Below are 23,349 nucleotides of genomic sequence, written 5' to 3' on the forward strand. Positions count from 1 at the left end.
CTCCGTGCAGACTCCCTTCTCCTGGGGGAGACTTCCGGGGACCGATTCTTTCACTTCTATTGCTTGGAGTGTCTCGGAACCTAGACTGATTTAAGAACCTTCTGGAAATCCACACTTTCACCCTCTTCCCCCTGGGGAGGCTGAAGAGCTGTGCAGGGACAGCTGTCTCAAAACCTAGACTGATTTAAGAACCTCACCCCCCCACTAAGGGCTCTTCTGCACGGAGGATCTTTTCCCTCTCAGTAGTCCTTGAAATGAGCACACCTGTGTTTCAGTTCTCTCATCCCCACTTCCTCAACAGTCACCGGGACATAATGCCTTCAAGACAAAGTAGCTGCAAGCAGAGCCCCTGCAAACCCAGACATGCTGCCTTTATTCAACATTATTTAGAATATCAAGGCAGAAACAGGACAAGGTCAAACAAAGTGGGGGCCTTGGCCCCACACACCCCCAGCACTCAGGCTCTGGAGCCAGTTGCCAGGCTGAAGTCCTGTCTCTGCCACCTGTGGACAATGGCGCCCAGGCAGAGGTCACTCCCTCACTGGACCTCATCCATACAATGGGCTGAATCCCAGCCCTTCCAACAGGACAGGCTGAAGAAGTGAAGAGAGTAGATACCACAGCACCAAGCTCATATCTGGGGCAGCCTCCAGCACAGGGGCCATTGCCCTCCTGCAGGACCATCAGCTTCACTAGTGGCCTGTCCCAACCACCAGTGTCCCCAACACCTAAAACAATGCATGCAGTACATAACAGGTGCTCACTAAAAATCTCTTCAATGAGCTTAGTGCCTGAAAACTAGTCAGTCTGATCCTAAAGCCTGCATTCCAGGTTTTCTTTCCACTCCATTCCACAAAATCCCATACAGGACACCTGCTTGGAGATGTCCCCTTCTGCACGACTGTGGATCCCGTGGGAGAGTCATGACAAGGTGACCAACAGCTCAGCATCTCAGAGGTCCCTGGTCTGGAGCCACTCAGGGAGAGTTAACAGCTGGAATGGCTTAACAGAAATGCTCCTTTTCCAATTAATTCCCAGCAGTCCTTCCCTCCCACCCCCCATGGGTGAGATCAATAATGATGTGATTCCCCTCCACTATTGTCACTGATTATAATCATATTTTAAAACCTCAATCTTTTTTTAAAACTCCATTTAATGTCAATTTGCATTCATCAGGGTTTTTTTTCCCCCTTCTTTAAAGAGGTAGTTTTCTTTAAAGGCTAAATATGGATCTTGAAGGTAACAGACCCTGTGTCTGAAGGCACTTTAAGGAAGGAACAGATTGCAAGGTCCACTCTAGTAGAGTCTCAGCAGAACCACATGCTCTTCCCAGGGGTCAGTGGGGCTGCTGGGAGGTCACCATAGGAGTATGTGGATTACCAGAGGCTCACACAACTTTGTGGGGTGGTGCCTTTGTATAAATCAGAGCACGGAGTTTCCACGTCATCCCAAAGCTCAGCGTAGAACAAGAGACTTCTTCAGGGGTGACCATGGGAAAGGCAGCAAGGACTCCATAGAGATGACAGGAGAGCAGCAGCACAGGTTCAGCCTGGAGGCTCCCCACTCAGGCCAGACCTTGGTCCTCATCTACTACCAGGTGGGGGTATGCAGGGAGTGGAGGGGGCAGGGATGCAGTTTCTCACCTTCCCAGGCTGATGGACACCAACATGTGAATTTGCTGCGACTCTAGAAGGGACGCCCCAGCTTCCCTCAAACTTGAATTCACAAATTCTGTCTTTTTTTTTTTTTAATTTTACATTTTATTGTGCTGGGGAGAGCAATAATGGATAAGATCGCCCTACTGCTTGGAAAGGTGCCTGGTCAAGACACAAACAGAAGACTTAACATTAAAATAGTACCTGGAAAATAGCATTGCTGGTCTGAATACTGACTAAATTATTCTAAGGGAAATAAGTATGTTCTTTTTACAGGTCTTGCTTATGTCTTAACTCATACCTATTTCTGATCATTTTTCTTAGTAAGTCTTCTTTCTTATCAGGGTGCATTGCTGCTCTGCTAAAACCTATCCTTCCTGGTTTCCCTTGCAGTCAAGCATAACCAGGTAGCTCAGTTCTGGCCAAGGAGATGTGAGAAGAAGTGATAAATACAATTTCCAAGGCATGTCGTTCAAGGGAAAGTGTATACCCTCCTTTTCCCTTTTTTCTACTGATTGAAATGCAGATCTAATGATAGGAGCTGGAACAGCCATTCTGAACCACACAAAAGAAAAACCTAGGGTGAAGAAAGCAGAGTACCAGGATGGGAGGAGCCCAGGTCCCCACACACCACAGAGCCACACATGAGACCCAGATGATTTACACCCAATGGTTATTTATGAAACTTCATAAATCTTTTTAAGCCCATTGCTATTTTCAGTCTTCATGAGAGAAACCTAAACTTTATCATACTTCATTCCACTGCCATGGGAAACATTTGATGTGAAAGCGTAAACTTTAGCCTAGTTTCTAAATGTTGTTATCCCCCATGACCTTGGCAAATGGTCCAGACCTGCTGACCACCATGCATTAAGCCTTCACCATTTTGCCATATCTGCAAGTTATGAGGACCAGGGATCAGCAAATGACAAAGGACAAACCTCACCCCCCCCCACACCAGTTTTTGCAGATGAAGTTTTTGACACACACCCACGCTTGTCAATTTACATATCGGATGTTTTCTGCCCGCAGTGGTGGGGTTGAGTCATTGCAACAGGAAGTGCATGCTTAGCACAGCCAAGAGCTGTCTCTGCACAGCCCTGCTAGGTACTGCACAGAAAGAGCTAGCTGACCCCAGTCCCATGCAAGCATCACCTAAAACGTTTAATGATTTCTCCTTGTTGCTTAATTAAGATTATTTTTTTAATTAATTAATTAATTAACTGGGATGGCCTTGGATGGAAGCTTGCTGGGCAGACACTGCACAGCCTCTGCACTCCCCCCCTCCAGCTGCTCACAGTCCCCCTGACACTCTTCTCCCTGCCCCCTGTGCTGCAGCCATCATGCTCCCCACAGAATGAGTGGTGTAGGGTGAAGGCAGGGTAGCAGGAGAGCAGAGGAACCTGGGTCACCTGTGAGGTCCTTGGCCAGCGGGGCTAGCCCAGGATTCTGTCCCTAGACACCTGTTGTATCAGCAAGTCCCTTGTGAGTTACTAGCTCCTTGCAAGTGTTGCCCAAGTGGCTTCACATGCCCCAAAGGGACTGCATGGTTGAAGGATTTAAATAAAATAAAATAATAAAAACAAAAAATAAAACCCAGCCTTACTTCTCCACCACTCTGTATTCTCACCCTTTGTAATGGGACTTTCAAGGTCTCCCATCAGGAGGGGGACTCGATTTCCGCACACCTCGGATCTGTGCTGGCCTCATGATTGACCTCAGCCAGCAGAATACAACAGATGTCATACCATGTCATGATTCAGAAATGAGGTGTCTCCCTAGGGCTCACGTGTGACAGGATGTAAGAGAGTTTAGAGGGGAAGTGACTGGGTCATGAGAGCCTTGGCCCCATGTTTATTTACAAATCACAGTGAGCATACCACTCCTGGGGGTTTCAACTCTATGTCTTTTCTCCCTCTGCTTATATTAAAATAGTCTACCTTCTCCACGTCCAACCAAATCCCACTTTGCTTTTGGAATGGAGCCCCTCAGTCTTGCAAGAGTCGGAGGTCCCATTTCAGTTCCTTTTCTGGCGCTCAGAGCACATGTTAATTTAAAAGACTTGGTGTAAGACAGGTACACCAAAAAATTTCCCCCAAAAGTAATCCCTCAGAAAAGAGAGATGCCCTATAACCAAATCCATACAAAGTCTCCATTGTGCAGGGACAGTTCCCAATATCACACAATGGTTTGACAATTATGTTTCAACTTGACAATGGTGTGAGAGGGGAATGCATGCAGGTTTGAATCTGAGTCTTTTTCCAGGATCCCTCTGCGGTACCTACTGTCAGGATCCTGGGTGGCAGCAATCGGCACTCACGCAGGGAACGACCCCTCCTCTGCTGTGGACGGTTGAGCTAGCTGCTTGGCAGGTTGGGGGTACGACGCATTTTGGACCTTGGATACTTCCCGCTTACAGTGGGTCTCCCAGGAAAAAAAATCTCATGGTAAATTGAGGATCATCCATATTTTCTTTTGAATTGTAAAACACTGTTTAGGAAAGTACGTTAGCCTGAAATCAGTGCTGGTTTGGGTCACTCCTAGATTGACAAAATTAATTTTCAAAAAAAAGCTAGGAAAGGGCTAGGGTTGTGGCTCGGTGGTAGAGCACTTGCCTAGCACATGTGAGGCACTAGGTTTGATTCTCAGCATCACATAAATAAACAAATAAAGGTATTGTGTCCATCTACCACTAAAAAAGGGGGGGGGGAGAGGCAGGCAGGACCTTGAACACACATGTAATCATCATTCTCGGGCATTTGAGATACAATTACAAGCACCAGATGTTGTAAACAAATCCCTTAAAGACAGCAAAGCAGAATGTGTTTACATGTGGAAATTGCAAAGGGGCCCCTCCTGGAGAAATGAAAGCCACTGCCCCAATGTCATGGAACAGTTCTGAGCTGGCATCGTGCTTGGATTCCAAATGCACTCAGTCTCAAAGTGCCGGGATGAGAGTGAAATGCCGTGCTCTGAAAACCCTATTAGATGACTCAGACCAGTGGTTCTAGTGATGACAAAGACGTTATCAAAGACGCTCATTACAAGTTCAGCTGGAGCTGTGTCGTGAGAAGCAGCAGAATACAAGGTGTCACAAAACTAATGGTTTATGTAATGGGTGACTTAAAGGGACGTAGGCCACGAGACTAATGTACCAAACATCACGAGGAGACATGTGCCCCAAACTTTCTGATCTTTGTGCTGAAACGGGGCTAGCCTTGTGCTGGACCTAAGTGGTAAATACCTGCATTTTGTGATTTACAAGCAACTGGTTCTTGGGTTCCTGTTTTAGCAATGTCTTACAGGTATCCTCCTTAAGGAACTTGGAGGGAGAAAAAGGAATGGGGAGAAGTTAGGCATAGATGAGTAGTGCATGAGGATGTGCATGAGTAGCTTGACATAGACATTTGCACTCTTCTCTGGACTCAGCCTCCCTCCTCAGTGCCCCTGCAAGGAGCATCCAAAGTGGGATCCAAAAGCATCCCACTTTGCTTTTGGAATGGAGCCCCTCAGTCTTGCAAGAGTTGCAGGTCCCATTTCAGTTCTTGGTGATGAGCCTTCACCCCATTTCTCAAAGTGCATGATTTCTACCCACAGGGCCAAGGAGTCGATTCAGAGCCAGCTGTGAAAACCAAACCTCACTAGACCAAAGGATGCTGGAGCACTGATCAGAGATCTTTGCTGAGTGGGTAGGGTATAAGCCTGGGCCGCTGGGGACTACCAGGGGCCTATTGATGAAGATGACTCAGAAGGAAGTCAACTCAGATTTGAGAAGTGACACTCAGAGCCAGGCCATAATGCTGAAGTCTCCTGATCCAGCTGGAGCTACCCTAGGCTCTTTCATCATGGAGCAAACCAATTCTCTTTTGTGCTTAAACCTTTTTTGAGTTGGATTTTAGTCCCTTGCTACTGAGAATTGTGACTGATACCAAAACATCCTCCCAGCTCTTAAGACATTGTTGTTTCCTTGTGCCCCCAGGGGTCTGCTGACTCCCAGCTTGAGTGGGACCATATTAAAAGTGGAATAAAAGATTTGCAAAATGTCATCAACTGATGACAGACTTAAAATTCAAGGCTCGATCATCTGCTCCTCAGCCCTGGACGGCATCTAAGGTGCCCACATTGGAGAGGCAGTCATGACTTTGATGGAAGAAGCCAGTCTTTTCATAAGGAGGCACTGCCCGCCCACGTTGATTAATCTAGTCCCCATTCTTCTCAGCAAGCTAATGGAGAAAGCATTGTTTCCTTCCTTATCTAACTACCCAGATGACTGCTTGGTGACACCTCGAATTTATTGAGTGGCAAAGCAGGAAGCAAAAAAGAAATATGCCCTGTGTCCTCAGAAGCTTCGAGAGACTCAAGCTGTTGGGAGTGAAGGCAGTCCTGCTAAACTGGCAGCAGAAGATCCGAGAAGAGATGGGGAAAACAAACAAAGAACCAAACAAATGGAGAGCCGCCTCAGGCTCTTCAAGGAGACTGTGGAACAAGCCAGGCCGCGGGCACTCTCTGAGCTTTAATGCCAAGTATCTTACAACTGACTAAAATGTTTCCCACTTCTTAATTTAAAAAAAAAAATCAACAATATTTATGCTTTGAATCTATAATGAAATGTTACTTAAATGAATCCAAATTAATTAAAATTAGACACAACTGAACACAACAGGCAGGGATTAATGAGTGGAAATAAAGAGCTTTTCCCTTGCGCTTGGCAGTATGCAGCACTCCCCCCGACTGAAGAAAGAAAGAAAAACCCATGGAAATACAAACCTCACAGACATAGGGAGCAATTTTCAAAGGAAAACAATTGCTTTCATATTAAAATGTACAAAACCGATTTGTTTTGAATCATTAACGTGTGGATTTTTAAAAATCCATAGCATCATATTTAATGCTTTGACCAAAGGAAGTGGGAACACACGTCCTCGGTCCTTGGGGGTCTTTGTGGTGTGGCTTTCGGAATCACTGTAGTGAGTGGTTTCTGCTGTTTTCTCTGTAAACTTGGAGGCCCTTTAAAGGTGTGAGGTTTGGGACACAGGGAGATGTGCTTGGTCTACCCTCAGGAAGCCTCAGGTGAGCCTGTGCCCAGTGAGGAGCCACCAGATGCATGGAGGCCTGGGTGGAGGAAGCTCCCTCAGCCAGGGCTGTGCCAGGCACGGACCGTCAGGTCTACCGAAGCCATGGGACACTAAGAACAGACTGGAGTCACAGTGTCAGGGCATCAGGGTATGTCATCAGGAGGGACCGAGGAAGCACGGGTTAGGGCTGGAGAAGGGAGGCAGCAGCAGTGGACCTCCAGGACTCATGGGGCGCCTACTGTGCCTCGGAGAGCCAAGGGGTGCAGAGTGCATGGGCTGGTGGGCTGCTGGGTGAGCAGAACACTTAGCTGGGGTGGGGGGCAGAGCCTCCAGAAGACATCGCTCGGCTGTAGGAGCCCTCGGTATTGTCCCACAGAGGGAGAGAAGGACTTGTGTTTCCCACATCCATTCTAACCCCCCCCCCCACACACACACACACACACACAGAGCTGCGGTCACACTGGCTTCAACACCTGGCTCAAGGGGCCTCCCCGGGGCGCTGGGGGCAGGGAGAGGTAGCAGCCCCCTCTGCGCGTTCCCCCGCCCCAATCTCCCCTTACCAGCTGGTAGGGGAAGGGTCTCAAGCTAGCTGTGCTGGGGCCCAGGTGCGCATGGATCACCCTTATGTTAAAAACGGGAGATTTTACTTAATGCAAAGCTCTGTTCCCGGCTCCTCTACGAGGGAACTTAGTAAGCATGAGCTGGCACCCTGCTACCACCCAGAACCCGAGAGCTACATGTTGCAAAAAATGTTGTTTCAAATTATATATTCTGGGGGCACCGTTATTATCACCCCTTTTTTTACAAACGGGGAAACTAAGGCACGGAAGAGCCGAGACGCGTCTCTGAGACGACAGGTGGGAGGACTCGGACCTGAGCCGGCTTCTCCGGCTTCCCGGGTTCAGCGTCCTCTCCGTGCGAAATACTGCAGCCTCTCCTGGGCAGCCGGCTCCACGGCTCTCCTTCCTGCCCGTCTGCTTCGGAACATCTGCTTTTTAGTATTTTTTCCCGTGTGCTTTTAAAAAACATGGCTAGTTTGGAACGAGAAAAAGAGCGTGTTTCCAAGTTGGAGGGCATAGAAACATCTCGCCCCGCGCAGAGCCCGGAACCCGCGTCTTGCGGCGGAATCCTGGGTTCTGCTGTGCACCTCGCCGTCTCCCCGGGCGGCGAGGCCCCGAAGGGTCCTTCAACAGCCCGCTTGCCCTTCCTTTCCTTTTCCCCCATCTTTCACGTTCGTCCCTGCAATTTCAAATAAGCCCCCTGACTCTGTCCCAGCCTCCCCGAGACCCTGGCACGCCTGGTGCCGGCGGGATGCCGCCCTCCTCTGCGGGAACTGGTTCTTCCTCCCGCGCATCTGGGTGGGATGCACTTGAGAGCAATAAACGTTATAAACGGGCGGGGGTCGCCTGCGTGCTGAGACGCGGCAAGGGTCGCTGGTTCCGCAGGGGTCCAGCCCACGTCAAACAGCACCGAGGCTCGGGGGTCCACTCCCGGCTCTCCCCCGCGCGGGCTTCAGCCTGCTCTCCTCTGGCCATCCCATGTCCCCAGGGCATGACACAAAAGGAGGTGGGGAGTTCGGCGGTGGGCGCAGACCCCGACCCGCCGGGAGGTCCGCAGCGGCTGAGCCCGGGCTGCCCTTCTCTCAAACGGCGCTAGGGGGCGCCGTTGAAGCTTGAAAGACGATTTCACATCAAATACAAAGTCATGCTTCGCTTTTTTTCCGGGTAATAAATTCACAGAGCTTGTTTTTTAACCCCCACCAGAGGTTAAAATAGTTTCATAAAAAGTTTTGGTAAATTCATGGCTAACTTTTTGAGGTTATGTGAGGTTGTTGTCAAAAAAATAAAAAGAAAGGAAAAGAGAAAAACAGCCTTTTTCTCAGCTCATGTAAGAGCCGGAGTCACGGAGCCGTGAAGGCGGATGGGAGGGGGGCTTGGGCTTTGTGTTTTTCCAGAACAGTCCTCGGAGAGCTGAGGCCCCCAGCCCCCCGGATGCGGGCCTGCGGGGCCGGGGGCGGGGTGGGGGGATGCGGGCGGTTGCCCAGGGCCCCCACTGCGCCCGGACACCAAGCTGCCGCATAGGAGCCGTGCTGCACCACGGCTACCGGCTGCTTTCTCGATCTTTCCATGGCTCTCTGCCCGCAGTCCGGGGGGCGAGGGCTACTCAAGGCGGTTTTTGCGCATTTCCCCCTGAGGGTAGGTTGGAATAAAGCAAAAGTTACAGTCCGTGGGTAAGGGTTAAAAAAAAAAAGAAGAAAAAGAAGAACTTTTATCAGATTGATAAGAAAAGAGACAAGAGGAGGCAGGAGGAAAACAACGCAGTTAAGGGAGGGGGCGTCGTGCATTAACTATGATTCAGAGACTCAAACGCACCGAGTTCATTTTTCAATCTGCCTTTAGCTAGGGGAGAAAAATAAGGAAATTATAGAAAATTGAGAAACAAACATCTCGGAGAGTGCTTTGCACCCGGGGGTGCTTAATGAACACTTAATAATTTCAAACTCTGGTACTTAGAAAAATGGCTTTTGTCCGTTCCCGGCACGCCAGGTGCCTCATAGCAAAAACGGAAAAGCTGAAAATGATCGCTAATGTCTATGCAGAGGGTGGTACAAACATCACTTTTTCATGTCTCTGAAGTTAAATAAGCAGCCAAGATTTGAAAAGTTCTAGCAGAGGAAAAATCCTGGAACTGAACTTGCATTTCTTTTCTTCAACGTATGAACTTGGACATGACTCCTAATTAGGATGGGGCATGGCCATGACATTCACCTCCTGACCCCTGGGGCCATATTGAAAATCAGATGAGGAAAAACATTTGGAGGAAACTCAAAATGTGGAAGCAGGAAACATGCTTGTTGTTGGAACAGATTCTCCATGCCCCAGCAGCGCCAGCATCCAAGCCTGGGGCAGAGGCCGGGGGTGTGCATTATCTGGAGGAAGAGAGGGCCCCAAGCAGAGCAGGTTTCAGGGAGGCTGGGATGGGCTGGGGCTGCAGTTCAGAGGGCCACTCTGGTTCCAATCTCCCCACAGGAGGGACAGCACAGTGTGCCTACAGCTGAAACACAAGCCTTCTGAATATCCTCTCCTCTGAGAAGATGGGGCTCCAGGGCTCACCAACACCCTTCCCTTGGCTTCTCCAAATCCTGGGTGAAAACTGAGCACACCTCCCTGCCCACTCAGTGTCCCTCATGCTTCACACAGTGAGCTCACACCCCATCTCCTGTAGTGGGGGGCCTCTCAACTACCTCTGGGGCAGATGAGCTAGGCTTCACCAGCCTTCCAAGGGCCACAGTAAATAATCATGAACTCAGAACTGCACCCCCATTTTACAGATGAAGACCTGAGAAACTAGGAAAAGTCAGGACTCAAATGAATTTTTCTAAATCCCCACATGAAATCTCTTGCCCCGGACCACCCTCAGCTTCGAAGGAAGTTGAGGGGGGCACTTGCTTTGCAAAGTCAGCTGCGCCAATTGATTGCAAAGACTTTGAGGCGCCCGGGCATTAGAAGGAGCAGATGCTCCTGTAAAAATAAATGAAATAAACAGAACCATGTTCTCGAATTCTAGGTAGAGGTTGAGACCTAACCTCTCCCTGATTAAAAGGGAGATTAGGAAGGGGGTAGACAGGTGCCAAATGCATATTTAGCATCAGGCTGAGACTTTCTCCATGACGCCATCAAGAGGCTTAAAGGGATTGAGATGCCAATTGCCTTCTGTCACTTAAGGTAGGCAGCTGTACCACCTGGGGTTACTTCCCACCCCCGGGCTCACTATTGGTCACCCCATCCTGCCTCACCTTAGGATTAATCCTAAAGTCTCACCTTCCTCCCAAACCAAAGGGTTTTGCCCCCAGGAGGAACAGGTGCTAGGTGGTGTTGGGGGGGGGGGGGAACAGTAAGCTCTGTTCTCTCTTTCGAAATGGTTCATGAAAATGTTCCCCATTTGTGCCCAGTAGGCAAGCCTGTTGGCTCTGTGCCTGAGATCCACATTTCCCATCCGGCCTTGTCCCCTGAATTCAGCAGCTGTCTCCAGCAGCTCACGTAGGAAAATTCTAGAACAAGACAGGTTTCATATGTAGCTCTCTGCTGAGAAGGGGCTCTTCCAGCCAAAGGTGAAAATCATTTTCAGAAACTCTTTCAAAAGGAGACTCCCCCTCATCTCAGGCTTGGGGCTGAAGATGTTACCCCCCCCCCACACACACACACACACCACCACCACTACCACCACCACCCTAGAAGCTCTCTTTTAACATAAACACATCAATCTTTCAAATCATCACCCTTCCACCTCTCTGTGAATGGCATTCCCACCTGGTGCACCCACTGCCCAGCTGAGGGTCATCAGGGCACAGGCAGTCTGCCCTCCCTCCTCCTGTGGGCACAGAAATCAGAATTCTGAATGGGTTGCTCCATTTCTACAGGAATCTATTAGTAATTGCCAAGGGGAACACTTAGCATTTTAGATAAATAAGTAAATAGTAGTTAAGTGCTGTGTGCCTCCATTTCCTGCAGTTTAGTGCGTATGGCAAAAATTTCTTTACGATCCAAGGAGGGAGACAAGGAGGACAGAGAGTGCTAGCTTTGGTCCCTGCAGGCCATAATGCTGCCCCTGCAGCGGGCGGGCGGGCGGGCGAGGGGCCTCGGGCTGGGAGCCTGGGGAGCGCGGGCCCTCCTTGTTCTGTTCCTCTTTAGGCAGCTCTGCCTGCTCCCTGAAGCCGGCCCTGTCAGCATCCCTCCTTTGGAAGCCAGCTCACTGCGCCGCATCTGTAATGACTTGTTTACCGGTCTGTGCCGGCTCCCCTTGCCAGGCTGGGCTCTCCCAAAGGACAGGGGCCATGTCATGTCCCCATTTTTCTGTCCCCTGCGCCCACACATTGCCTGGCATAGAGAGGCCCTAGTAATTGCCCGTGAACCTCAGGCTGGGTGACTCTGGGTCCGCCGCCAGTCCCTAAGCTCCTTCGCTTTTTCCTCTCTTCAGGGGCTGTAGGGGCTCAGCTGCTCCCATGTACTTGCTTCATTACATTAAACCAGGAGAAAGAAACAGTTCTCAGTTTACATTGTGTTCTGCTGGGGATCATTGCTCCTTTACTCCTTATGGCTATAGCAGAGGTGGCCCCAACCCCTCCCTCGGTATAAGGATACCCCAGGCCAGGCCTCTCAAGGGCCAAGGGCCAGTGAGATTCAGTTTGGGGACTTGGTTTATGGAAAGTGACCAGCTCACATAAACGTGGAAAGATGGGTCAGGTCGAGAGTTGCCAAGAAACAGAGAGAAACTGAGTCCTGCTGACATCCAAGGGAACTCTGGATCCAGCCAGACCTGAAGCCATCTCACTCTCTGTTATGTGAGAGAATTATTTACTTATTTACTTTTCTTTCTTTCTTTTCCAGGCAAATTTGAATTTAGTCTCTTTTCTTCCCAACCCAAAGAGTTCTTCATAACACAGGTATGAAGGACTTAAAACTTCCGCCTCCAGAGCAACATTTCAAAATAAGATAACAACCAGGGTATCTGGGAATAATAAGAGCTTTAAAAAAGAAACATGCTATCATATTGATAGTCACAGCTCCGTGAGCCTTCTCATTTTATCCAGGGAGTCTAGACTGTGGCCCCAAATCCCACCCTAAGCCAGGAGGGGCTGAGAAATTCATCTCTCTGGCTTCTGTTTATCATGAGGAATGATGCTCAGCCTTTGATGAAAGTTCGCATATTGCTGTTTGCTTTCTGAGTTCCCAGGAGGCCAGGCTTCTCTGAGCTTGCTGGGAGGTAACTGAGTAACACTCGGGGCTCAGCAGCCTGCAAATCAATTAATCTCTTTTGCAAATTGCTAACCGGTTCTAATGAATTGGCTAGGCACAGAGGAAGTCCTGCGTGGCTCTGTGTCCTTTACAGTGACAAGACTCTCCCAGAGCAGGCTGAGACATCGTGCCTCTGCTGAGGAACAAATCTATTAATATTTGGAGAGAACATCAAATTGTGCCCAGTGGACTTAAAGTTTGGTCAAGAGAAACTCAACTTCTCTGTGAACTAAAAAGAAAAATAGTCTCATCGACTCTCCATGTTCTCTCTCCCTGGATGTTACCTGTGCCAGAAGAGGAGCAGACCCCGGGAGAAGCAAAGCAGGTGGGCAGCCCCCAGGCCACCCCCCATTGTGGGGTCAGAAGATGAAGCCCCATGAGACTGGGGAAAGGGGGTGCTCTAATGCTTCTTCTACTAGAAGAAGCTAAAATCTGAGACCAGTTCAGAGTCTTATAAGAAAGGTACAACATGGTGCTCAGAGACCCCTTCTCACAGTGATTCTCCTCCAGGGTCTTCCCCAGAGGGACCCTCTGCTTGGGCTGAGGCAATAGGAAGCATTCTACATCTACCTCATGTAGAATGAAGCACAGGAGACACCCAGTCTCCCAGTCAGCAGAGAAGAGTGACATCCCAAAACCTTCCACCCAGAGGCTCTGTCCCTGGTCCCCAGCTTGAAATAGATGGGCAGTCAGGGGTATGGAGTAACAACCTCTCTTTGAGTAGAAATGGTGCATTGTTCAATGTGATACACAGGGGTCCCTGGGGTTCCACCACTGTAGGTTGAGCAGTTCTATCTGAAGAGGGTGGTGGGCTGCAGATGGGGCCACGGTGGGCGCCAGCCTCACCTACCATATTACAATGTATTGGAAAAAGATCTGTCCATGACCACAAGTATTGTTCCTCTGGGTGGAGCACCACTTTTTCCAAGCTCCTTTTAAGGGTGAACAGGTTTGGCCACCATCAGCAGCCTCCTTGTTCCTGCTCTGTCCTCCACCGCCCTGGTACCTTGTGCCAATGGTGATCTTTGCAAAACCCAAATGTGATGATCTGCCCCTGCCCTAATCGTGCCTTGGGTCCCCTTTGATTTCAGGAGAAAGATCAGGCCCCCATAAAGGCCTGGGGTCCCTGCAGGTGGCCCCCAGAGCCTGTAAGCCCTGGTTGCACAGGTCACCTCTCACCTTCGGGCACATACCACCCCCTCGGCACGGGCAGCTCGCCTACTGCGGGCACCCACACAGTACCTCAGAACTTGAACCTGCACTTCCAAAGCTGCGCTGGGAATGCCACCCCAGTGAGCCCAAGAAAGAGGACTCTTCAAGGAGGGCTTGGCAGGATGTCCCTGTGACCCCTGCCATCAGCTGTGTTGAATGTAGGGTTTAAAACTATGCAAGGCAAAGTTCTGCTGGAGCCTAGGGAATACTAGATCAGCAAAAGAAGCCCAGGACCATCCTATGGACAGAGAAAAAGGGACATAGAGGAACAAGAGAGCCCCAGGAAAGGGACCCCTAAGGGGGCCAGAGAGAGGCATGATCTTAGGTGGTTCACAGGCACAGAGTTAACTAAATCTAAATGGCACAGTTGCCAATTTTATGTTACTCTTCTGATTATGGAAAGAAGGAAGCCTTAACTGGACACCGACATGGCTGTGAGGTCTCCCTGGCTCTCCCGATCTCTTTCTAGCAAAGGGAATGTCCCTAGAATTCATGGACTTCAGTTCACAACAGATTCCCACTGGAATTTATTGACCCAAGTACACTGCGGTGTTTTAATCTTTGTAACGTTCCCTTCATGGCATTAGGTATTGGCTTTTGTTTCTAATGGTGGCAAACATTTATTTTATGTATTTAGCTTCCTGTAAGTGACTGAGTAGGAAAAAACCAGTGAGTAAGTTCACAGGCGAGCGACCGATGGGCACAACGGGGCTGCTGAAGGGGGTCGTGAGTGACATGAATCCATGCCAACGACCACCACACTCAACAAGCAGGCACCAATGCCTCTCTGAGCCTCAGTTTGTCTGTCTGCACAACGAGAATGAAAGTTACACAAGTTTGTGAGGGGGTGAAATGTGGATGAGCTTCCTAGATTTTTGAGAGTTTTCTAAAACCTCCCTTGGAACTGTGGTCCCGAACCTCACGGTGTTTACTGTTATAAGCCACGCCAGCTGCAGGAAATTGCAAAACCATAAACTCAATGTAGTTCTTATCGTTCAATAAAACATCTCCCTCAATCAATATGACTTCAGATGTGTCATCCGGGCACAGGGCCATGCTCGGCTCTTCTTCAGTGTTCCAATTTTAGTCTGTGTACCGGGAGAAGCGGCACGACTTCCAATGTGCCCAGCAAAAGCCCAAATAATTAACCTCAACCACATCAATGTTCTCTGTTCAGTTCCACAAAATGCGTTTCTAAGGAAATGTATAAGAGCACTCTTTATACCACGGAATGTTTTAATGTATCCCAGCATCAGAGTAAATAGAATCGGTCTCAGTTAATGGAACAGGTCCTTTTAACACAGGGATTTCAATAATAATAATAATAAAAAGCTGGTATGTCATCAGCCAGAAAGAGATGTGCATTCAAACACAAAAACAGGGCAAACCTAATTATGAGATTCTTTTTGCAGCCCAGGGTCAATAACTGTGATGTCAAGAGAACTGTAACGAGGCTGTGTACAGAGGGGTTTTGAGCTCTCAGAGAGAGAACATTCCCCCTCCTGGTCCCAGAGAACTGCCATGCTGGCCTTCACCCCACCGCCCACGCTCTGGAAAGAGAACACTCATTCAGAGCAGTGGCCTCGTCCGAATCGTGTACCCACAACAAAGGAGAGTCGTGGGGGCTCTTGCTCAGGTGGGGTCAGCTCTTTGTGTGGATCTGTGGGATTTCAGTGGCTTTCTCTAATGGAAAAATAACACAAGGGCACGTGAGCTGGCACAGGCACGTGCACCACAGAAGCAAGGCTGCTTTCTCCAGTGAGACCCTGACTAAGGGAAGAGACAGTGAAAAGAACATTTCAAGGCAAGGTTTGCGGGGGACTTTCCCCAGCAGGTCAAAGGGGTGGTCTTTGGCCACCTGGTGCCAGCTGGCTCGAGTTGGCATGGAGCACTCACAAGGAGGCAGGGAATTGCACCCATGCCCAAGCAGGTATCTTCTGGTGTTCCAGGTGAGGGTAGAAACCCCCCTGGGCCCCATGGCCCTCCCCTGACCCAGGCAGACACAACTCCATTACCTTGCTCAATCCCCAGCACAACAACCCAATCCATTAGGATGCCAACACAGTTTTAGAGGTTTAATGCTAAAACCAAATAGCTCCTGACTGGCAGCAAAGCAGGAGCACTTGAGAATCTCACGGTCCTCTTCTGTGGGAGGCGTGTTCCTCTTCAGATGGACGGCCTTTTTGCTTTCCTCCTTTTATCTTGGTGGGCCTCAAACATAGTGTGTGTGTGAACACTTCTGTTAAGAGTTCTGCACACATACCCTGATGGTGGATCTGCGGGATTTTCAAAGATAATTGTGACTCCAGATGATTTTTGCCTTACAGACTGGCCTTGGAAATGAGATCCACCACCTTTGAAACATGGTCCCACTCCAATGTCATAGAGGATTCCGGGCTAGAAAACACATGCTCAGGGCTACCTTCATCTCCCCAGAGCTTTCATCTACAAAACTGGGGTGGCATCAGATGATCTGTAAGATCGAGGGTGGCAATTCTATAAGCTACAAGGTCAGCTGGGCAACCTGGGTACAAGGCAGCAGAGATGCCTGTCAACTTGATAAACAGTGTCCTAATTAACTCCGATCATTGCAACTAGGGGACACTAGGTAAAATTAACCCATCCACATTGGGGACCAAAATTCCACAATAAGTAGGAGGGAATTAACATCTGAGAATTTGTCCTAAAAAATCAATGAAAACAAAAGTTGTGAAAATAAGCTGTCACGCCCACAAACATCAAATCAAAATGAACCCTCAGCCTCAGGTTCTGATGGCAAGCTTTGAGCTAATTGTTGTGATCAACTAGAGTTCATCATATTGATGAGGACAGAGTACATTTTTACACAAAATTGTGGGGTGGTCCAAGCAGTGGCACCTCACTTCCTATTTATTTTCATAGCAAGAACTTCAAGAAGGATTTTTTTTTTCACCAAAAAACACATTATAGCACTTCATCGGTTTTCCAGGGACTTTTCATTAAGCCTGGGGCAGCCACCTCCCTCTTGGAGTTCTCACCCTGCCTCGTTCTCTCTTGTTCATTTGTCACCCAGTCTGACTCTGCCAACGAGTGTGAATCACACAGGTTTCCAATGGTCAGTTCATCAACTTCATGTCTCTTAACATTTGGTGGCCAATTTACAGCAGCCCCTTATCCACAGGGGACATCTTGCAGGAGCCCAGTGGCTGGGGAACTGTAGACAACACCAAGCCCCATATAAAAACTCTGCTTTTTCTTATACATACCTACCTACCATAAAGTTTAATTTGTAAATTAGGCATACTAAGAGATCAACCATAATAACACATGACGAAATAGAACCACAATAGCAACAGACTGAATAAAAGCTATTTAAAACTTCCAAATGGCTTATTTCTGGAATTTTTCATTTAACATTTTCAGACCAAAGTTAGTTGATGGCGGGTAATTAAACAGTGGAGGGTAGAGCTGTGGGTCAGAGGGGACTCCTGTATATTACACTGTGAAAATTAATGTGAAGGGCTTGTATGGATGCTATGGAAAGCAGAGAGAGAGAGTGGAGGTCTGAATTTAGATAAGGGTCTCCTATGCTGTGGTTTAGCTGGCACACCTCCCGACTGGGGTATCCCATACAGACAATTTAGAGTCTAAGGCAGATGCTTGCTTTCCTTGGGACATTCAGTGGCTTCATATACAAGAGCCAGTCCCTTCAGTGAGTGGCCCCCAACCCAGTGCACACACAGCCTGACACTCCAGTGAATGTGGCCAATGAACAGCGTTCTTTGAAACCGTGATATGAAAAAATCAATGATATGCCTGCACATTCCACATTTAGCTGGGGTGCCTGGTGAGCCCACAGTGCTTAGTAACTGAACAGAAAGTTCTAGTCAGCCCCGTCGGATCCCTTGTTGGAGACTTGGCCAGGATGGTCTACTCGGTTTAGGTTTAAGAAAGAAAACACGTTCTCAGGAGTGTCTCATGGGCTCTAATTAATGTAAAATCTCATAAATTAGGTCTTTATCCTTCATAACTCCTCTGGCCTTCTGCTTGCAGATGACTTCACCACCGAGCCATCTGTTAATTCCAATGATTAGCACCAAGCTATTGGAATAGTTTGGAGAAGAGAGAAATTAAACATCTTTTGAAAAAAAACATTTTTTTAAAAAACATCCTCTCTCTCATCTTCCTAAGTTATTGACAGGAAGAGTCTCCAAAACATAAAGAAGACCAGAAAAAAAAATTGGTTAGGACATATTGCAGCCCCTGGACACAGATGTTCCTGAGCACTGTTTGTAAATGTCTTCCTCATCTTGTTGGTGTATCCGGGCTGAGATTGATGTTTTTCCTACCTTTTAATTGGCCAATCCCCTTCCCCAAAGGTCATTGTCAATATCTTTGTTGAACTCCATCAAGCTTCCCAAGTTACAGCATCACGGGTCACCTAGGCCAGATCACGCCTCCCTGTCCTGCAGTGGGAAAGCGGTCATCCTCCCTCACCCCCAAACACACACACACAGAGTGAAGGGACTCTCCAGCCGGGGGTCGGCTCTGATCTCCCCTCCAGGACCTGCCAGGTCAAAGAAGCTCCAAGCAAGTTGTCTGTAAATGGGGGCAACCAAGGCCCAGCTTTAGGTTCCTTTGAAGTCACAACACTTTGTCTTCAAACACCCAGAGCCTTCGGAGTGCCTGTCACTCTGCTGTGAAATATTGATATTGGCAGGTGGTGGTAATAAACTCCTCTGGCCCCTTTGGTTTCCAGGCGGCATTTATTTTGATGCACTCTTTCTTTTTACCTCGGACTCCATGTCCATCACGAGCTGTGGACCCCAGCTTGCAGGCGGCACGATCAGCCTTCCCTAGTCCCCCTCTGACACTTCAATAAGGAATGGGAGGTGATTAATACTCCCCGGGCCATGGCTTCCAACACATCTGCAGGCTCCTCCTGCCCCTCAATGCCCATTCTCCCTGTCCTTTATAATTGCTGGAGTGGGAGGCCTTTGAAAAGGGGCACCAGGGACACAGGCTTCTAGCTCAACCTGCTGCTCAAATAATAAAAATGAAAGCACAGACATTTGTCACCACTGAAGGCTGTTTCCTGGGCATTGTCACCTGCGTGGGCAGGGGGACCTATGCTCCCAACAGGAGTTGACGACGGTTGGCCCCTGCTTTCCTATCTCTATATTCAGGTTTTATTTCTGTTGAGGTATGGACACATTCCTCACTAGGACCCCACCTTGCTCTTGGGATCATGGTGTGACAAAGCCATGAAGTGCTGGTATCAAGACAGGAAATGTATAGAAACTAGTTCCCCCAAAGGGAGGGAGCCTCAGGACCTCTGGGGCTCTTCCACAGGCCCTGCTAGGTGGGCACAGGACTCTGCCCTGAGGCTTTTAAGGGGAAGAAGGGAGGAAAGGACAGTGAAAGTCTATCTGCGTGTCTCAGGGTTTCTAGGTCACCCCAAGCGAGCCAGGTGTGTGCACCTGATAGGAAGAGGCAGCGCCTGCAACGGAAGCCGTGTAGGATCTACCACCGAGGAGAAGCAGACAGAGCAGGCACCACTTGCTTTGGCCCAGCCCCGTCCTATGGCTGTGGCCAGGGGGTAAAGCTGTGTGCATAGCCACACCAAAGGCCCTGCCATGCCCGGGTAGCCAGCCACAGGTCTTCTCCCTAAAGGGAACTGATGGGTCCCACAGCCATCAGGAGAGAAGCTACCTAGACTACCGCTCCCCAGAGTGTGGAACACGTCCTGCAGGGGGCAAGAACATGTCTGTTTTTATGGTTTAGGTTTATAATTAAGGTTCTGCAAAAACAGCCGACAAACATTGAGAGCCCAGATGATGCACACTCTTGTACACGCCGTGTCCGTGTCGTTCGTTTAGAAACACACTTTCAGATCATTTCCACTAGTTTTGATGGGGAGAAATCATAAAGCAGTTTGAATAGTGCCCCCCAAGTCCTAACCCAAAGCTCCTCCAGAAGTGGCCTTACTAGGCAAAAGGTCACTTTTATGGTTGGTTGATTGACTTTGCAGAAGGAATCAGTTCAAGGTTCTCAAGATGAGACCAAGTGGGATTTAGTGTGCAGCCTAAATCCAATGACACAGAAAAAGTCAGAGGGAGGTCTGACCCATGGTGACACAGGGAGGAAGCCATGTGGAAATGAAGCCAAGACTGGAATGATGTGACCACAAAACAAGGAACGCCCAGAGCCAACTTGGAGAGGAAGGGAGTGTCCTCCTCAGAACCCCTGGAGGGTCTGGGAGGCTCCTGGACTCCAGACTGAAAGAGAATAAGGTTTAGTTGCTTCAAGCCACCAGGTGTATGGTGATTTCTTACAGCAACCTAAGAACCCCAGTAGAAATGCCCAGTAGCTGCTGCCCGTTGCACAGGGCCTCACACTCCCCCTTCCCTCCCCAGAGTCCTCCCTAGAATCCTCCCCTCTGGCCATGAGCCTGCGTTTGTCCCATCCCCGTCTAGAAAGCCCCTGCCTTGTTCTCCCACACCCAGCTTTCCAGAAGAAGCCCCCTGTCCCCAAAGAGAACTTCCCCTGCGTGTCTCTCCCCTAACACGCCCACAAGTGGCCTGGTCCTCCAATGAATAGCAAAGACCCTTATTATCAAGCGTCACACTGGGCACTGCACTCAGCATAAGTTACACAGCTCCCCTGACCTCTCAGTGAGTCACAGGAGGCATTGGTCTCTGATTGTATGGCTGAGGCACTGGACAGGGGACAATGCCATACCGTCAGAGACCCCACATGGAAGCTGACTGGCCACAATGTCATTCCCAGTAAGATGGGAGCAAAGGAGAGTCAGTTGGTTCTCCTGGCTTCACCCACCATCCCATTCATCAGAGCAGGGATTATCTTCTTCCCTTCCCCTTCAGGGGCACAGTGAAGAGCCCAAAAATGGAAACAGAGGCCGCAGGAGTTTCCTGGATGAAGCTGTCTTTAAGGTGCTGGGAAGGGAGCTAGTTGGTGGGGGACTTCCATCATTTGGGTCAACTGGCAGAGTGCCAGATGGTCCAATGAGATCCACACTGGGACCCACTGGAAACCTCCCTGACCTACAGAGCTGTGCCTGCCACCCTGCCAGTGCCTCAGCAGGTGACCTGTCACAGCTGTCACTATAGTTCCACACCCGCCTAACAGAAGATTCAAGAACTGGACTTGATGGAAGAGAGGTGAAGGCAGGGTCCATGGAGACAAAAATCAAGGAGCTCGCCACGGGACCATGATACCCATGGGGCTCCCCTCACACATGGGGCACCCATGCCCCAGAAGTCCCACCCAACTCCTCACCTTCCAGGGGCTCTGAGCTGTGACCTACCATTCAGAGTGCCAGGCTGCACCTGGATGCCCAGTGGTAGGTACAGGTGGAAAAGGCTCTGAGAGAGAGGGAAGTGGGCACGCATAGTGTCTAGAAAGCACAGAGGTGACACTGATGTCACCTGCCACAGTCACAGGAAGGCCCCGTGACAAAGCAAAGAGTTGCACTGTGTTCTTTGGCGCTTGGTGTGGGAGCCTGCAGTCTGGGGCTGGTGTGCAGAGCAGCATTTGGCCTTGAGGCATTTCCTTGGTTGGGGTAGGGGTCACCAGGCAGAGCCCAGTGTGAGCGCCATGGAATAAGGAGCAACACGATGCAGATGAGGGCGAGAAAGAGCAGCACTGGGCACCTTGAGTGCACTTCCACCTCCCCTCACCCTATTCCCCATGGGAATAAGGACCTTCACATTCCTTAAAACATATCTTTTGCCTTTACAACTCTCCATCCAACTACTAGAGCAAACACCTGCCTTGATTTAAATTCTGGGTAACAAAACATTGGTCTTCATCCTCCACCACCACAGAGGGTTTGGGGGGCTGACGAATGGAGGAAGGAAGGGGAGCAAGTGCCCTCTGCCTGCAGGGGCCATTGGAGCTGCCCAAAAGTGGAAGAGAAGGTGCTCCACACACGTCCCCAAGACCAAAAACCTCAGTCTTCAGACATGGTCCCGGGGCAGGCTTTGAACCAAAGAGGTAAACATCAGTCACAGAAGGATGGTAATGCAGTCACCGCTGGCCAGATGGGGCCTGCAGCCTCTCACAAATGGTCTTCATCTTCTCAGTTAACCCTCGGCAAGCAAGGCCCAGGCTGGGCTCATTACTGCTGGGAAGAGGGGAAAGGGAGGGGACACAGGGGTCCAGAGAAGGTAAGTGACTTGCCCTGGTTCTCAGCCTTTGCAGCTTAGAAAAGCCCCTTCCAGGAAGCAGCCTCCAGAGCTCCCGTACTTTCCTTCTGGGCGTGGGGAGGGCAGCTCTCCCTGCCTCCCAGGCGATCATCTCAGCAGTGGCTCTCACAGAACCACTCAGATGTCTGGTTCCTGTTGTCCCAGGCTCTGGAGGGACTCTGCTCAGTAAGGACCTGACTCCAGGATGTGCATGGACTGCTCAGTGTGGGAGGCTCTGTCTCCTCACGGTCCCTCTCATTATCTCACAGACATCCACTTTGACACTGTCCCTGCTAGAGCTGGGCTAGCTGCCATGCACCCTACATTCCAGCCATCTGTCCAATCTGGGTTCACTTCCAAGGGGAGCTTTACCTGAGTTCTTGAGGATCCCATGTGGCTCTGGCCCCTCCAGTCGGAGACGGGGACAACTTCTTCTTGGCACCCATGGGGGCTTACGCAGTCTGCTGGTTCTCGAGGGAGCACGGCTCTGCCAGAAATTCCCTTCGTACCTGCAGGACAGAGAAGCACACGTGCAGGAACCAGCCTGGAGAGCATGTGCCCCACAAGTCAGGGACAACCCTGGGAAAACTCAGCTGGACTCTCGCTGGTCAGCTTGGAGCAACCCTGCTACCCGCAGCCCTCATCCCCACCCAGGACACAGGAGGGACTAAGCCATATAGTGCTTCATGAAGCTCCCACATCGCTGAGTCAGACTTTGGGAAGGTCAGCTGCTATGAGGAAGCCCTGAACTGGTGGCCTCCCTTCTTGCTGAACAGACCCCCCATGAAGATGTTCTGTAATCTGCATTGACCAGTGTCATGGCCACTAAATCCTGTGGCTGTTGAGCATTTAACATGTAGTCAGTGTGTCTGAGAAATCAGGCTTTAAATTTTGTCATTTTAATTAATTTAAATAGACACAAGTGGCAGTGACTACCACAATGGACAGCACACGTGTAGAGGTCCATGAGGAGGAGCTCTTCTGGATTATGTGATCTTGTGGTCCCCCAAACAAAGTATTCACCTCCCAGAGGGAGAAGGTGTGAGAATCCAGGGCTTCTACTCACACTTACCCTCCTCTGAACCTCATCATTCCCACTGGAACAAGACTTCTGAGATGCACGCTATGTATCGTGATATAGAGGAAAATGTTTGCATAATTTGCAAATGAACAAATATGTACTTATTAGGATACAGGCTCACAATAATCTACTTAAAGCAATGTGCAACCCTATAACATACCATCTAGTCAAGCACCCCATCTTGCAGGCAAAGGAACTGAGAAGAGTATCTGCCATGTGCACTAAGCTCTTTTGAAAGATCTGTGTACTGCTTCGAGCTCCCTGGTCAAATACAAGAACCCACTTTGTTTACAAGTCTCAGTTCACAAGAATTAGACTCCCATGGTTCTCAGAACCTGCTAGGGA

At 49.5% G+C, this 23,349-nt stretch overlaps 1 protein-coding gene across 4 annotated transcripts in view; it reads right to left on the reverse strand.

Moving 5' to 3' along the window:
- The window catches only part of Znf831 (zinc finger protein 831), an 87,515-nt gene that overhangs the window by 20,819 nt on the left and 43,347 nt on the right, over positions 1-23,349 (reverse strand). For 2 of the 4 annotated variants that reach the window (XM_027946354.3, XM_071608955.1), the window contains one exon: positions 22,296-22,432. In XM_027946354.3, coding sequence (XP_027802155.2) covers positions 22,296-22,432 — 137 coding nt within the window. Of the gene's footprint in view, positions 1-14,877; positions 16,014-21,348; positions 21,860-22,295; positions 22,433-23,349 lie in introns of those variants that run through there. The other 2 variants (XM_027946355.3, XM_027946356.3) reach the window with 2 other exon arrangements.

The sequence above is a fragment of the Marmota flaviventris genome, chromosome 2 (assembly GCF_047511675.1).
Source record: "Marmota flaviventris isolate mMarFla1 chromosome 2, mMarFla1.hap1, whole genome shotgun sequence".
NCBI lineage: Eukaryota > Metazoa > Chordata > Mammalia > Rodentia > Sciuridae > Marmota > Marmota flaviventris.